The sequence below is a fragment of the Bufo bufo genome, chromosome 1 (assembly GCF_905171765.1).
Source record: "Bufo bufo chromosome 1, aBufBuf1.1, whole genome shotgun sequence".
Lineage (NCBI taxonomy): Eukaryota > Metazoa > Chordata > Amphibia > Anura > Bufonidae > Bufo > Bufo bufo.
This window is the reverse complement of record NC_053389.1, coordinates 180398126-180414152: the sequence shown is the minus strand read 5'-3', so window position 1 is coordinate 180414152 and position 16027 is coordinate 180398126. Positions and strand designations below refer to the sequence as shown.

At 43.3% G+C, this 16027-nt stretch overlaps 1 protein-coding gene across 5 annotated transcripts in view; it reads left to right on the top strand.

Moving 5' to 3' along the window:
- LOC121001740 (myosin-binding protein C, fast-type-like) overlaps positions 1-16027 on the top strand; it is a 607494-nt gene that overhangs the window by 560788 nt on the left and 30679 nt on the right. For all 5 annotated transcript variants that reach the window (XM_040432959.1, XM_040432949.1, XM_040432934.1 and 2 more), the window contains 3 exons: positions 2274-2441; positions 2524-2612; positions 4145-4340. In XM_040432959.1, the coding sequence (XP_040288893.1) occupies positions 2274-2441; positions 2524-2612; positions 4145-4340 (453 nt within the window). The remainder of the gene's footprint in view (positions 1-2273; positions 2442-2523; positions 2613-4144; positions 4341-16027) is intronic.

Genomic DNA, 16027 nt, shown 5'->3' with positions numbered 1-16027 from the left:
ATCAGCCCCAGCTCATTCATCATTATTTATGAAAGAAACTGGCGTAATTAATGAATGAAATATACAGCAGCTGAGCTGCCGTAGATTTCATTCCAGAGCACAGAGAGCTGGAGAAGCCATGTAATTGATGTCAAGGCCTGCACCTTGTCATAAATCACATGGCCCCATCAAGACCGGCGTTGAAGAGGTCGGTCTTGATGAATCAGGGCCACAGTGTCTATCCCTGCACCACATTTATCATTCAGTCTGAGCCACTGTGATAAATCTGGTGCAGCTCTAGATAGCCTTCTAGTTATGCCATTTGTAGGATTACTAAATCTGGGTGATATGTACATGTCAATGGTACATGGACAATAAAATCTAACAGGTTTATTTCTAAAGCCATAAACAAAAGACCCTAAAGCCATAAACATGCAGCTCCCCCAAATACAGTGGTCTTCTGCTGTCATTATTCAGTATAGGTCTACCAGATGATCTTCTGGTGTTCTGTCGGACCAGTCTGACTTGATCTAGCAGGCACTATTTTGCCAACCTTTCATTTTAGGAAAAAATATATTATCAACTATTTATCTTACTGTTTATTGCAAATTAAGTTTACCTGCACTAAGCAGTAATTGTGGATAACTAATTGGTTATGTTTAGTTCAATCAACATATCGACAGCCAAACCAGAGTCAAAATTGGTGGTACTATTACACTTGTAAAATTATAAAGTTTGGAATAGGCCAGAGCTCCATGGTTAAGATTTAGGCTACTTTCACACTTGCGTTCAGAGCGGATCCGTCTGCTGTCTGCTCAGACGGATCCGCTCCTATAATGCAGACGTTTAGATCCGTTCAGAACGGATCCGTCTGCATTATAGTTTAGAAAAATTTCTAAGTGTGAAAGTAGCCTGAGCGGATCCGTCCAGACTTTACATTGAAAGTCAATGGGGACGGATCCGTTTGAAAATTGAGCCATATGGTGTCAACTTCAAACGGATCCGTCCCCATTGACTTACATTGTAAGTCTGGACGGATCCGCTTGCCTCCGCACGGCCAGGCGGACACCCGAACGCTGCAAGCAGCGTTCAGGTGTCCGCTTGCTGAGCGGAGCAGAGGCTGAACGCTGCCAGACTGATGCATTCTGAGCGGATCCGCGTCCACTCAGAATGCATTAGTAGCTGGACGGATGCGTTCGGGGCCGCTTGAGAGCCCCTTCAAACGGAGCTCACAAGCGGAGCCCCGACGCTAGTGTGAAAGTAGCCTTAGGCCTCATGCACACGACCGTTGTGTGCATCCGCGTCCGTGGTTCCGTTTTTTTTCGCGGACCCATTAACTTTCAATGGGTCCGTGGAAAAATCGGAAAATGCACCGTTTGGCAGCCGCATCCGTGATCCGTGTTTCCTGGCCGTGAAAAAAATATGACCTGTCCTATTTTTTTCACGGTTAACGGTTCGCGGACCCATTCAAGTCAATGGGTCCGTCAAAAATCACTGATGCACACAAGATAGTCATCCGCGTCCGTGATCCGTGTCCGTGATCCGTGTCCGTTTTTCCTATCATTTTCAATGCAAACTTGACTTAGTTTTTTTTTCACTTTTCATGTCCGTGGATCCTCCAAAAATCAAGGAAGACCCACGGAAGAAAAAACGGTCACAAATCACGGAACAACGGAAATCCGTTTTGCGGACCGCAAAAAAAAAACGGTCGTGTGCATGAGGCCTTACTGTGATCCTTGTGTTTCCCTAAACAGAAGAAGTTCCTCATAGAGAAACATTGAGATTGTACATGATTTTACAGTGATCAGCCCCCAATCAAAAGTTGTCATGCAGGACTTCTTTTCTGTCTAAAATAACATCTCTTCGACAGATAGGCTAAATCAGATGCAAGATGTGCCTAACTGAGCATTAAGGATGCTTAAAATATAGGATTTGTTGTTTCTTTATTTGTCTATTCTTCTGCTGAATCAAAAGAACTGAAAAATAAACGGTGATGTGAACCCAGCCTCAGGGCTCATGCACACAAACATATTTTCTTTCCGTGTCCATTCCGGTTTTTTTGCGGACCGTATGCGGAACCATTCATTTCGATGAGTCTGCCAAAAAAAAACAGAAGTTACATCCTATTATTGTTCGCATTACGGACAAGGATAGTACTGTTCTATTAGGGGCCAGCTGTTCCATTCCGCAAAATATGGAATGCACACGGATGTCATCCGTATTTTTTACGGAAAGCATACGGTCGTGTGAATGAGCCCTTACTGATAAGTGACTTTATACCTTTATATTTACAGATACAGAATGGACAGCAGCCAACACTGAACTAGTAGAAAGGTGCGGCTACACAGTGAAGGATCTTCCTACAGGAGAGAAGATTGAATTCCGTATAATTGCAGTAAATATTGCAGGAAAAAGTGAGCCAACCTCACTGACTCAGCCTGTCACTATCCGGGAGATTGTGCGTAAGTCACAAGAAATCATTGTGTGCTGTTACACAACCATGTTAGTATGAATTTTCATATTAATATTCTTTCCATTTTACAGAACAACCAAAGATACGTTTGCCTAGACACCTCAGGCAGACCTATATTAGAAAAGTAGGAGAGCAAGTGAATCTGGTTATCCCCTTCCAGGTAAGTTGCTTCACTATTTATAAGAAGAAATCGGGAAGGAATTTTTTTTCTCCCTAAAACGAGGAAAATTGTCTTCTACCTCATGGGTTTTCGTTGCCTTCCTCTGGATTTAACCCTGCCAATTTTAGTTTTCATGTTTTCATTTTTAACTTCCCTCTTTCCAGGAGCCATAACTTTTTATCTTTTCTGGTCAACAAGTCATATGATGGCTTGTTTTTTGTGGGGTACGTTGTATTTCGTAATGGCACCATTTAATTTACCATATCATGTATTGAAAATTGGGGAAAAAATGTTTGCTATACTTTTTTGGAGCTTTTGTTTTGTTACTGCATTCACTGTGCGATAAAAATCACATGATTACTTTACTCTGTGGGTCAGTGTGATTACAGTGATATCAAATTTATACAGTTTTTCATTTTACTACTTTAAAAAACTGCTTTCTGAAATCCCTAACTTTTTCTGGGAAGTGATAAAAAACAGCAAATCATTAATCTTCATTTTTTTCTCCTAACAGCATTCACTATGCACAATAAACATAGTCATCTTTTAATAGTTTGGACATCGCGATACCAATTATGATAAAAAAAAATTATTGTTTATTTACATTTATGTCAAATTTGGATAGGAAATTATTTAAAAAATTTATATTTTTCTACTGTACTCTTTAGTCCCCTTAGGGGACTTGAACATGCAATCATTTGATCGCTTATTTCATATACCGAAATAGTTTACTATTGCAATCTATGGGATATTCACTTGATGCCTATTAAGCCTTACCACAGGCCTGGCTTAACAGGTATTTTGTACAAGGCTCCAAACTACTATTGCAACCATTATATAGAGATGATAAAAGATGACAACTTTTCTGGATGAACTACATATAATATGCATCTAAGCCAGTCTAGATGCCATATGCAGTGCTAACGAGCAGTAGTCAATGGTTTAACAAGTCAATCAGTGCTTGTTAAAGGACCTTTCACACAGGGCAAAGCAAAATGAAAGAAGACCAAATGATCATTAGTACAATTGTTTGTCCCCATTCAGTTTGCATATTGTTGGCAGAACATGGAGACGAGCTGCTGACCAGCATGCATTTTTATGTTAGAATAAAGGATCCATCCACCCGACAAATGAGCATTTGCTTGTTTGTCTGTCGTTCTCTGCCATGTTTACACTGGACAATGATTGGGTGTGAGCATTTTTATGAACTATGAATAATTATCAACCCCTTTCTTTTAAATGGCCCTAATCCCTCATTCACATGTCAGTGTTCGGTCAGTGATTTCCATCAGTGATTTTGAGCCAAAACCAGATGCAGCTCTAAACACAGAACAGGTGCAGATCTTTCCTTATACCTTATATCTATGGAGGCTCACAATCACTGATGGAAATCACTGACCAAAACACTGATGTGTGAATGAGGCTTAAGGCTGATTTGTTTGTGTGTACTATTGCTTTAAATATCTAATTATACCATTCAAGTACTTTAATTCAATTGAGTCTTTCTTTCCTAAAAAAAAAAAAAAAAACAGGGAAAACCAAGACCAAAGGTGTCATGGAGCAAAGAGGGACAGCCTCTGGATTCCAAACTAGTTAGTTTCAGAACTTCTGAAATTGACACCATCCTCTTCATACGATCAGCTGAAAGGGGGCACTCTGGAAAATATGGCCTTTCTGTACAAATAGAAAACATGGAAGATACAGCAACAATCAACATTCGAATTGTGGGTAAGTTTTGCAGTTTGAAGACACATTTTTGAATTTACATGCAGTATCAGGAGTTAAGGTTAGCAGTGGTCTTCTGGAGAATTTAGCCAGCACCTTCTAAATTACAATGCTGGGACAATTTAGGCAGTGGGTGATGGAACTTTAGTCTCTGATTCACAGCTGAGAGCCACATCCAGTGCACTTCTTTGCTCTGATGAAACTGTGAACTGTACTGCACGATGGTCTATTTGTTTAGCTGCATCAGGAAAAATAACTTTGCACATTCTGATTCTCCCAGCAATTACAATTCATAAAAAGGGTGCCAACAGAAGAGCTCCCTGAAGTGTTCAGATGAGGGGTAGTTGGAGTAGAAAGATGGAGTGCAATTCTTGGGCTGCAAAGACCAAAATGATGTTCTGCCTTTACATTTCTTCTGTTGTCTTCAACTGACCTCTCTGATAGGATACAATTAATTTTGTCCATCTAACAGCTATCATGTTGAACTTTAGTAGCACATATTCAGAAACCATGCTCAAGTCAAACAGGGAAAAACAGGACCCCATTCTCTTGATCGGTGGGGCCCCAGTGGTCAGACTCCGCTGATCAGACACTTTTCCGCTATCCTGTGGATTGGGAATAAGTACTTGCAGTGGGACAGCCCCTTTAATCTGCCTACACTACATTACATTAAATGGGACTTAGGGGCAATATTATGGGTCCTATAAGACCTTACCCAAGCAGGTTACATATTTCAACTGTTATGTGTAGAGGGTCAGTAAATCTAATGGACAGCTATCTCATCTTCCAGTAAATATATATTTTTCTCAAATTTAACATTAATTCTATGATAATTTCCATTAAAAGATTTCCATCTCAACAAAATGTGTATACTGGTCATACTGGGTGCTAAATTTGAGGACACCTCTTAGACACATTCAGTGGTCATCACACATTATACAATGAAAAATAACCATGAATACAACCTAATCGCTGTTATTGTCAGCTGCTGTAGCCATCCAACACTTTGTAGTAATTTGGTGTTCGTCTGCACAATTATGTATGTGTTAGAGTAGCTATTGCTTTATCTGCATCCTTTCCATGAATGGGATACAATATAAATAATGTTGCATTCATCGTCACTATTGTGTTAGCACACTAATAACAATCAATTGCAAAGTTTATGGGCCAGATTTATCATTAGCTCAGGTCAGAATAATGGAGTGAAAAAGTCCCAAAAAAGTCCCAAACGCTAAAACTGCGCACAAATTTGCGACTTTTTTCTGCTCTGCACTATGCTCGCCAGTTTTCTGAAAGTGGGCGTGTTTTCTTATGTAAATGAATCTCTAGACAGATTTACTATTGGGACTATTTAAAAAAGTCGCAAAAAAGTCGCAAAAAAGTCCCAATTTCACTCCAGTGAGGACCATGCTTATCTTATGAGACTTTTTAATAGAACATGCGACTTTTTCATAAAAACGTGCAACTTTTTCGTAAAGATGTGCGACTTTTTGTAAAGCTGCTTACTGAAGGATAAACTGCTACCATCAAACCACATTTATTACAGTCTTAAAGGGCCGATCATAAATCTGACTTGGCTAAAACTGACTTTAGCCATATGTTAAAGTGGAGTGAGCTGTCAGAGGAATGATAAATCTGGCCCAATATGTATATATACATTGTAAACCTACTTCGGCCCTTCTGCTGTGCAGTCGTGGTCCAGCTAAGTGTGTGTACTGGCCCGGTGGTGTTCTACCTGGTACAATAGACATCATATAGTGTATGACAATCATTTTCTAACAAAGCTAGAACCAGCCCTGGACCTCACATGGATCCAGAGATCTCCCCATTGATTGCTTTAATTGCTCTAATGGATTTATATTAACCTGGCAGCTCAGAGTGGCATCTCCTATCTCAGAAGAATTTCCTTTTTAGCCTAAACTGTCTCCCTATCACAGTTCAGGAGGCAGTTTAAGGATGAAACTGACCATGTGCCTCCACTTCAGTAAGGTGGACAGAATAAGCAGGTGGCGTTATACAGATACATTTTATTGAATAACTCAGTGGCTATACAACATTTTGAATTACTCTGATGAGCAAAGGGGTAACAATGTTTTGAACTTTTGACTTTCAGGCTCCATATGTCACCATTCACTCAGCTTCGAACGTGAGACCACCATTATTTTATAGACAATCATCTTCGCTATCTCATACATAAATTGGACTTGCAACTGTTTAGCATATGATTAGTTATACAGATTCTTGTCACGTAATTGCATTGTTACTGTTTTGCTCCTGGTGGTGGAACAATCTTCTTGCATACTACAAATTCAATTTTGTTCTTACATTCCCTAATAGCTCAGTGTTATTAGGTCGATTCCCAAGTGAAAGGTCACTGGTTCGATTCAATGAGCAGCCAAAGAGAAACAGCATCGATAGCAGTATCTCGGCCAAGAAAATTGACAAACTGCATCATCTGAATGCCACGATAGTTGGAAGAATACAAAATGAAGTCTGATCATCCATTCCAAAGCCAAGAGGTGGACTTCCAGGCAAAATATCGGAGTCAACAAGTCAGCTTATCACAAGATCTATCAGTTCTGACACAACAAACACAGCAGTGGAGGTGGCTTGTGTGCTTTATAATAGTGCACGGTGCATCCATGCAAGCACCATGCGATGTGATAAGCCACAAGTCTGGAATGGTGGCCCGAAAAAAGGTGAAGAAGCCTGGACTTCAATATCGTCATAAGGAGCGTCGGCTTGAGTTTGCAAAAAAAGTAGAAGATTGGAAACGGGTGATTTGGAGCGATGAGACGAAAGGCAATAGACTGGGCTATTATGGGTGCAAATGGGTCTGGAAGAAACAAGCGAAAAGGGGGCTAACAGATTGAGAAATTGAAGGAACTGTCAAATTTGGTGGAGGAAGCCTGAAAATATGGGGTTGTTTCACAGCCAAAGGCGTTGGATACTTGACCAGGATCGATGATCAATGAACAGATTTCGGTTGAGACATGCTTGAATCTGATCAAGAGCATGCCCAGAAGGATTAAGGCAGGGTTGAAAGCCAAAGGTGGATTTACAAAATACTAACAAAATAATAAAAATTTTAATGCATAATCTTCGGAGCAAAAGATTACATGACAATAATCAGCATAACTAATCATATGATAAATAGTTTCAAGTCCAATTTATGCATGAGATAGTCATGATGATTGTCTATAAAATGGTGGTAGTCTCACATTGAAAGCTGTAGTGGATGGTGAGATATGGAGCCTGAAAGTCGAAAGGTCAAAACATTGTTACCCTTATGCTCATCAGTGTACATGCAATTACAAAAGTATCCAGACCCAGCTGCTGCTTTGAAAACTGGTGAATATTTTTCATGGGATAACACCTTTTCTTATCTGCTTGAAGGCCAGGCTGTCACTGCTACCTTCTTCTGCGGTACCAGACCACTCTGTAATCCAGCCAAACAGACCCTCACAATATCCTCTAGGTTGTGGTCTTTAATGGAACTCAGCTCAGCAAAGGAGTGAAGCGATTACATAGGCACATGCTAAAGATGAGCAAATCGATTTTGAATAAATCAAATTTGATGCGAATTTCCAATACATTCTAATTCTTGCCAAATCTGAATCTTTTGCGTTTCAACTTGGACGAATCTCTTAATCCCTTTGCTACCAGCGCGGCGCTGGAGCAATGTGTAAACATGGCGCCAGCTCGCACGTGCAGCAGGCACCATGGCCGGCAGATCTCTGCTGTTTGAAACAGTTTGACCTGCGGCTAATTACCGTGACTGGCAATAATGCCAATTGTGGTAATTAAATGCTTTAGATGCCGTGACCAAGTGAGATCACAGCATCTAAATGCGCAAATGGGGCATCGGTAGTTGCGCTGAACACTTTCAGCCTCGCTGATTAGGCTGAAAGTGTTCATGCTGCAATTCTTATTTTGGCCACCAGATGGCAGGCCAGGATAAGAAATGAGCAATTTCCAATCCAAACCCCATTTAAAAAATCTCTGATAGTATATAATTAAAAACTAAAAAACATAAGTTATAGGCTCATATATGACCCACAAAATCATCACAAAAATAAAAAAATTAATTAAAAAAATATATTTAAAGAAATATAAAATTTTAAATCACCCCCTTTCCGTATAATAAAAAAAATATATAATAACAATAAATATAAACATCATGGGTATCACTGTGACAGAAAACGCCCATACTATTAAAATAGAAAATTCAGATACAGCGAATGGCGTAACAGAAAAAGGGTCAAAATGTCCGATTTGCTATTTTTTCATTGCTTCTCTTACCCAAAAAAATGTAATAAAATGTGATTAAAAAAGTCACGCACACTCCAAAATGGTATCCGTACAAACTACAGATTGTTCCGCAAAAAATGAGCCCCTACACAGCTCAGTAGACAAAGTATAAAAATGTTATGGGGGTCAGAATATGGTGCTGTAAAAGAAAACAAAATATTTTTATCAAAGTTTAAATTTATTTTTACACTATTTAGACCTATACATATGGGGTATCGTTGCAATCGTACGGACCAAGAGAATGAAGGGCATGGATCAGTTTTGCCGTAAACAAAACTCAGTGGAACAAAAATCCGTAAAATGGTGGAGGAATTGTGTTTTTTTTCCAATTCCACCCCATTTGGAATTTTTTTTACTGCTTCCCACTACATTTTATGCCATAATTAATGGTGGCATTAGAAAGTACAACCTGTCATGCAAAAAAAAAAAGGCCTTATACAGCTATGTAACCATAAATATAAAAAAGTTATGGCTCATGGAAAATAGGGAAGAAAAATGAAAACGCAAAAACAAAAAAACCTCCGGTATCCTAAAGGTTAAAAATAGTGACCACCTCTTTATAGATCAGAAGACAGAGAAGAAGGCATCTGCCACCAAAGAGGGATAATCTGTGGACCATATTTTAATTTAAAATAAACTTACACAGTGCAGTGTGTTATTAAACAGGCTGTTTATTTTTACCACTGGCTACCATCCGTTTACCCATAGCCATATATGTCACTGTCACTTTGACATTACTACGGGGCTGAACACAGTCCTAGGAGACCATTCAGCATCATACGCAACTTTTTTAAGGCAATCTGAGCACTAGTGTTGAGCAAATTGAAGCATCCGAAGTGGAATTCTATCCGAAGTTTAGGAAAAATTTGATTTGCCACGAATCTGAATTTCCTCACACTTAGTAATAACAAATCAATTTTTTTCTAAATGGCTGCTGCACGTGTTACAAAGTCAATGTAAGAAGCCCGGGAATTCAATATGCAGCCAGTCAATCCGCAGTTAGCCATCCCATTTGATGTCGCAACCCTATAAAAGCTTTATCCCGCACAGTTGCCATTTCACTTTGAGCTGAGCTTAGGGAAAGACATAACAAGCACTTTTGCGCTAGGGACGGTGTTGCTGAAACTGCTAATAGAAAAATATTGGATAGGGAGAGTGCCGAGACAGTGTAGGGAGATTGTAGGGAGAGTTTTTAGAGACTGTCTGGAGAGCATAGGGAGACAGCAGGGGCAATGCAGGTTGAGTGTAATTGCTGTGTGCATCTTGTTGAACTGCTGCCACATTTCCAGTTAATTTGTTAGTTTATACATAGACTTACTGTGCCTCAGTATTAAAGGGCGGTGTAATATATCGCTGTGTGCATATTGTTGAACTGCTGCCACCTTCCCAGTTAATTTGTTAATTTATACATAGAATTATTGTGCCTCAGTTTTAAAGGGTGGTCTAATATATCACTGTGTGCATCTTCTTCAACTGCTGCAACAGTCCCTGTTAATTTGTTAGTTTATACATAGAATTACTGTGCCTCAGTATTAAAGGGCGGTCTAATATATCACCACATTTATCTTGTTCATCTGCTGCCACATTCTTAGTTAATCCATTACATTACTGATACACTATACATTACTGTATACTATGGCCAACAGACCGTTGCCTGAGCCCTCCAAAGGAACGTCTCAAGCCAGCACAAGTAGCAGCAGAACAAGGGGTGTAGCTAGCAGCTACAGCAACAGGCCAAAGCTGCCACTTTCATCCAGTGGTCATGTTTAGGGATGAGCAGACCCGTGGATGTTCGGTTTCGCCGGGTTCGGCCAAACTTTGTGTAAAAGTTCAGGTTCGGGACCCGAACCCGAACTCCATTGAAGTCAATGGGGACCCAAACTTTGGTGCACTAAAATGGCTGTAAATAGTCATAGTAAGGGCTAGAGGGCTGCAAAAGGAAGCAAAATGGGGGTGAGAGCAGGACAATTGCCCTGCAAACAAATGTGGATAGGGAATATCATAAAATAGAAATAAAAATAAAAAATAATAATCTTGAACTAGGAGGTGGAGGTCAAAGTGGAGTAGGAGGTTGAGGAGGCGGTAGACGTGGCGGTGTAGGTGGAAGCTGCGGGGAAGGAGGAGGAGATAGCGAAGACTGTTTCTGGTTTCTTTTTTCCTTTATTTTTTTAAATATTTTTTTATAAATTTGGGAAGGCCCCAAAATATTGGGAAATGGAGAAGAGAACGCAAAGAGAAAATGTGCTGGAGTATAACAATGGCTGGGTGCGGCCGGTATACTTGTCTATTCAGCACAAGGTATGGACAAGACCTGTGGGATCCATGCCTGGTTCATTTTAATGAACGTGAGCTTGTCCACATTGGCTGTGGACAGGCGGCTGCGCTTGTCTGTGATCACCCCCCCTGCCGTGCTAAACACACGTTCGGACAATACACTGGCCCCAGGGAAGGCCAGCACCTCCAAGGCGTAAAGGGCAAGCTCAGGTCATGTGCCCAATTTGGAGACCCAGAAGTTGAATGGGGCAGACCCATCAGTCAGTACGTGTAGGAGTGTGCACACATACTGTTCCACCATGTTGCTGAAATGCTGCTTCCTGCTAAGACGTTCCGTATCAGCTGGTGGTGCTGGTTGTTGTGGCGTGCTGACAAAGCTTTTCCACATTTCGGCCATGCTAACCCTGCCTTCTGAGGTCCTGGCGGTGCCCCAGATGCGTTGGCAACTTCTTCCTTCACCTCTGCCTTCGCCTTGTGCTTCCACTGATCCCCCGCTGTCAGGTGGGAATGCCATCAGCAGCGCATCTTCAGATCACGCTCCAGTGACGGAATTAAGGACAGCATGTTGTTCTTGTAGCGTGTATCCACCAGGGTGGCCACCCAGTAATCAGCAATGGTTAGAATGTGGGCAACTCTGCGGTCGTTGCGCAAGCACTGCAGCATGTAGTCGCTCATGTGTGCCAGGCTGCCCAGAGGCAATGCTGTCCTTTGTGGGAGGTGTATCATCTGTGTCCTCTGTATCCCCCCAGCCACGTTCCATTGATGCCCATAAGCTGCTTTGGGTGCCACCCTGCTGTGAACACGGTTTCTCTTCATCATCCTCCTCCTCATCATCCTATTGAACGGTGTCCTGGCTGGACAGTTGTGTACCTGGCCTCTTTTGGTGCAGGAACCCACCCTCTGAGCCACTTGTGAATGACTGGCCTTATAACCATGGAAATTATCCCTCTTCCATCATCGCCCAAAGCGTTTTTTCAAGGTGACATAGAAGTGGGATAGTAACGCTGAGGACGGTGTCATGTTGGTGGAGCACTCGAAACAGCACAACACGGAACACACGTCCCGCATGGAGGCCCACTCATTGGTGCCGAAGTGGTGCTGTTCCGCAGAGCGACTCACTCGTGCGTGCTGCAGCTGAAACTCCACTATCGCCTGCTGCTGCTCGCACAGTCTCTCCAGCATGTGCAAGGCGGAGTTCCACCTTGTGGGTATGTCGCATATGAGGCGGTGAGCGGGAAGGCCGAAGTTGCGCTGCAGCGAAGACAGGTGAGTAGCAGCAGGGTGAGAATGCTGAAAGCGCTCACAGACGGCCCGCACTTTTTGCAGCAGCTCTGACATATCGGGGTAATTTTTCAGGAACCTCTGCACCACCAAATTCAGCACATGCGCCAGGCAAGGGATGTGCGTCAAACCGGCTAGGCCCAGAGCTGCTACAAGATTTCGACCATTATCGCACACCACCAGGCCGGGCTTGAGGCTCAGTGGTAACAACCACTCATCGGTCTGTTGTTCCATGCCCGTCCACAGCTCCTGCACGGTGTGGGGTTCTTCCTCCAAACAGATGAGTTTTAAAACAGCCTGCTGTCATTTCCCCCTGGCTGTGCTGAAGTTGATGCTGCAGGTGTTATGGTGACCGGATGAGGAGGCGGTAGAAGAGGAAGCAGAGTAGGATGAGGAGGCAGCAGGAGGCAACGAGAAACTTCCTGCAATCCTCGGTAGCGAAGGGACATGCGCCAAACTACTATCCACCTCAGGCCCAGCCGCCACTGTATTTACCCAGTGTGCTCTTAGGGAGATATAACGTCCCTGCCCGTGCTTACTGGTCCACGTATCGGTGGTTATGTGGACCTTGCCACAGATGGCGTTGCACAGTGCACACCTGATTTTGTCCGCCACTTGGTTGGGCAAGGCAGGGATGGCTCGCCTGGAAAAGTGGTGGCGGCTGGGAACCACGTACTGTGGGACAGCCACCGCCATAAGGTTTTTAAAAGTCTCTGTCTCCACCAGACGGAATGACAGCATTTCAAAGGCCAGGAATTTTAAATGCAGGCATTCAGGGCCAGGGATCGCTGGTGGGTAGGGGGGTACTTCCTCTTTCTCTCCAGTGTTTGGGGGGTGGACAGCTGAACGCTTCCATGGGACAGTGTGGAGATGCTTGGGGACAGTGACGGTAGTGGAGGTGGTGGTGTTGCTGCCACATCCTCTGTTTGCGGGGTGGCAGGTGCCACTGTCTCTCCAGAGGGGAAGGAAGAGGCTGAGACTGCAGAAGAAGAGGGAGCAGGAGGAGCCTGAGATATTTCAAGTTTTTTGAGGTGTTTACTCCAATGCAGCTCGTGCTTTGCATTTAGATGCCTGGCCATGCAGGTGGTGCTCAGGCTTAAAATATTTATGCCTCGCTTCAGGCCCTGATTGCACAGAGTGCAAACCACTCGTGTCTTGTTGTCAGCACATTGTCTGAAGAACTGCCACACCGGGGAACTCCTTGGAGCTGGCTTTGGTGTGCTCAGTCCCTGGGTGCAGTGGGCAGTAGCAGGCTTACTGGCTAGGGGATTCCCACCTGCCAGTACAGGTGTACCTCCCGCAAAAAATGGGTATATGTCACCCACCGAACTAACAGATGGATTAACTACAGGGTGGGCCATTTATATGGATACACCTTAATAAAATGGGAATGGTTGGTGATATTAACTTCCTGTTTGTGGCACATTAGTATATGTGAGGGGGGAAACTTTTCAAGATAGGTGGTGACCATGGCGGCCATTTTGAAGTCGGCCATTTTGAATCCAACTTTTGTTTTTTCAATAGGAAGAGGGTCATGTGACACATCAAACTTATTGGGAAACAATGGTGTGCTTGGTTTTAACGTAACTTTATTCTTTCATGAGTTATTTACCAGTTTCTGACCACCTATAAAATGTGTTCAATGTGCTGCCCATTGTGTTGGATTGTCAATGCAACCCTCTTCTCCCACTCTTCACACACTGATAGCAACACCGCAGGAGAAATGCTAGCACAGGCTTCCAGTATCCGTAGTTTCAGGTGCTGCACATCTCGTATCTTCACAGCATAGACGATTGCCTTCAGATGATACGAGATCTGCAGCACCTGAAACTACGGATACTGGAAGCCTGTGCTAGCATTTCTCCTGTGGTGTTGCTATCAGTGTGTGAAGAGTGGGAGAAAAGGGTTGCATTGACAATCCAACACAATGGGCAGCACATTGAACAAATTTTGTAAGTGGTCAGAAACTTGTAAATAACTCATGAAAGAATAAAGTTACGTTAAATCCAAGCACACCATTGTTTTTCTTGTGAAATTCCCAATAAGTTTGATGTGTCAAATGACCCTCTTTCTATTGAAAAAACAAAAGTTGGATTCAAAATGTCCGACTTCAAAATGGCCGCCATGGTCACCACCCATCTTGAAAAGTTTCCCCCCTGACATATACTAATGTGCCACAAACAGGAAGTTAATATCACCAACCATTCCCATTTTATTAAGGTGTATCCATATAAATGGCCCACCCTGTAGTTAATCCATCTGTTAGTTCGGTGGGTGACATATACCCATTTTTTGCAGGAGGTACACCTGTACTGGCAGGTGGGAATCCCCTAGCCAGTAAGCCTGCTACTGCCCACTTCACCCAGGGACTGAGCACACCAAAGCCAGCTCCAAGGAGTTCCCCAGTGTGGCAGTTCTTCAGACAATGTGCTGACAACAAGACGCGAGTGGTTTGCACGCTGTGCAATCAGGGCCTGAAGCGAGGCATAAATGTTTTAAACCTGAGCACCACCTGCATGGCCAGGCATCTAAATGCAAAGCACGAGCTGCATTGGAGTAAACACCTCAAAAACCGTGAAATATCTCAGGCTCCTCCTGCTCCCTCTTCTGCTGCAGTCTCAGCCTCTTCCTTCCCCTCTGGAGATACAGTGGCACCTGTGTGTACCACACACCAAAAATGGGAATGTGTCACCCACCGAACTAACAGACAGATTAACTATATTCATTTCCTTGTCTCGTATGCAGTGCAGGTGTACCTCACACCAAAAATGGGTATATGTCACCGGCCGAACTAACAGACAGATTAACTATTATATTTTTGTGTCAGGGGTACAAAGAATGTGCATTGCACCCACAAAAGATCGCTATAGGTCACCCACAGAATTAACAGCCAGATTAATTATTATATTTCTGTGCCAGGTGTGCAAAGCTGGTGTATTGCACCCACAAATAAATCACTATAGGTCACCCACAGAACAAATAGCCAGATGAAATTCCTAACACTCTCCCTCACTTCACCTGCCTGCTTCCTGTCCCTGCACTACTCAGAGCAGATGGGCGGTGCTACGTGTGATCCAGCTTGTATAGAGGCTGGGTCACATGATGCACCGGCCAATCACAGCCATGCCATTACTAGGCATGGCTGTGATGGCTTCTAAGTGCCCATAGCTTAAAAACTTGTTGATTGTTTGAACAAGTTTTATTAAATGCCCAAACACCGAAATTTTGATGAAAATTTTGGTACGGTCCCGAAGCAGTTCGGGTTCGCTCAACTCTAGTCATGTTTTCACCAACAATCCAGCTGTACTAGAATGGTTGACTCGCTCTTTAACACCTTCTCAAGTGACATCAGATACAGCCAGGAATCGGTGGGTTTCTCTGACACCGCGCTAGTTGCCATGGCCCAGGAACTGCCTCTGTGCCCTCACCTGTCCTGAACCTGCCTCTTGCTTTTGCTACTCCTTCTGCTAGTCAAGTAATGATAGCCACTGGCTCTGCTCCGCTTTTCGGTGAGGATGAGCTTTGAGGACAGTCAGCAGTTACAGGCCAACACAGACTTAGAGGAGAGGTCAGCTCCGGACTCCTCTACCAATGATGCCGGGTACAAGCACATGTTGCAAGAGGTTAGTGATGTGTGCAAGGGACAGGGGAGGATGACACAACTGATGACCAAACAGATGTAGATGATAATGTAGCCGATTGCACGTGGGAGTCGGGTGAAGGAGGGGCATCGTCATCATCAGGGGGCGAGGGTGGCAGAGTGCCCGTGAGACAACAGGGTGGAGGCGTGCCTGTGAGACAGCAGGGTGGAAGCAGTGGGAGAT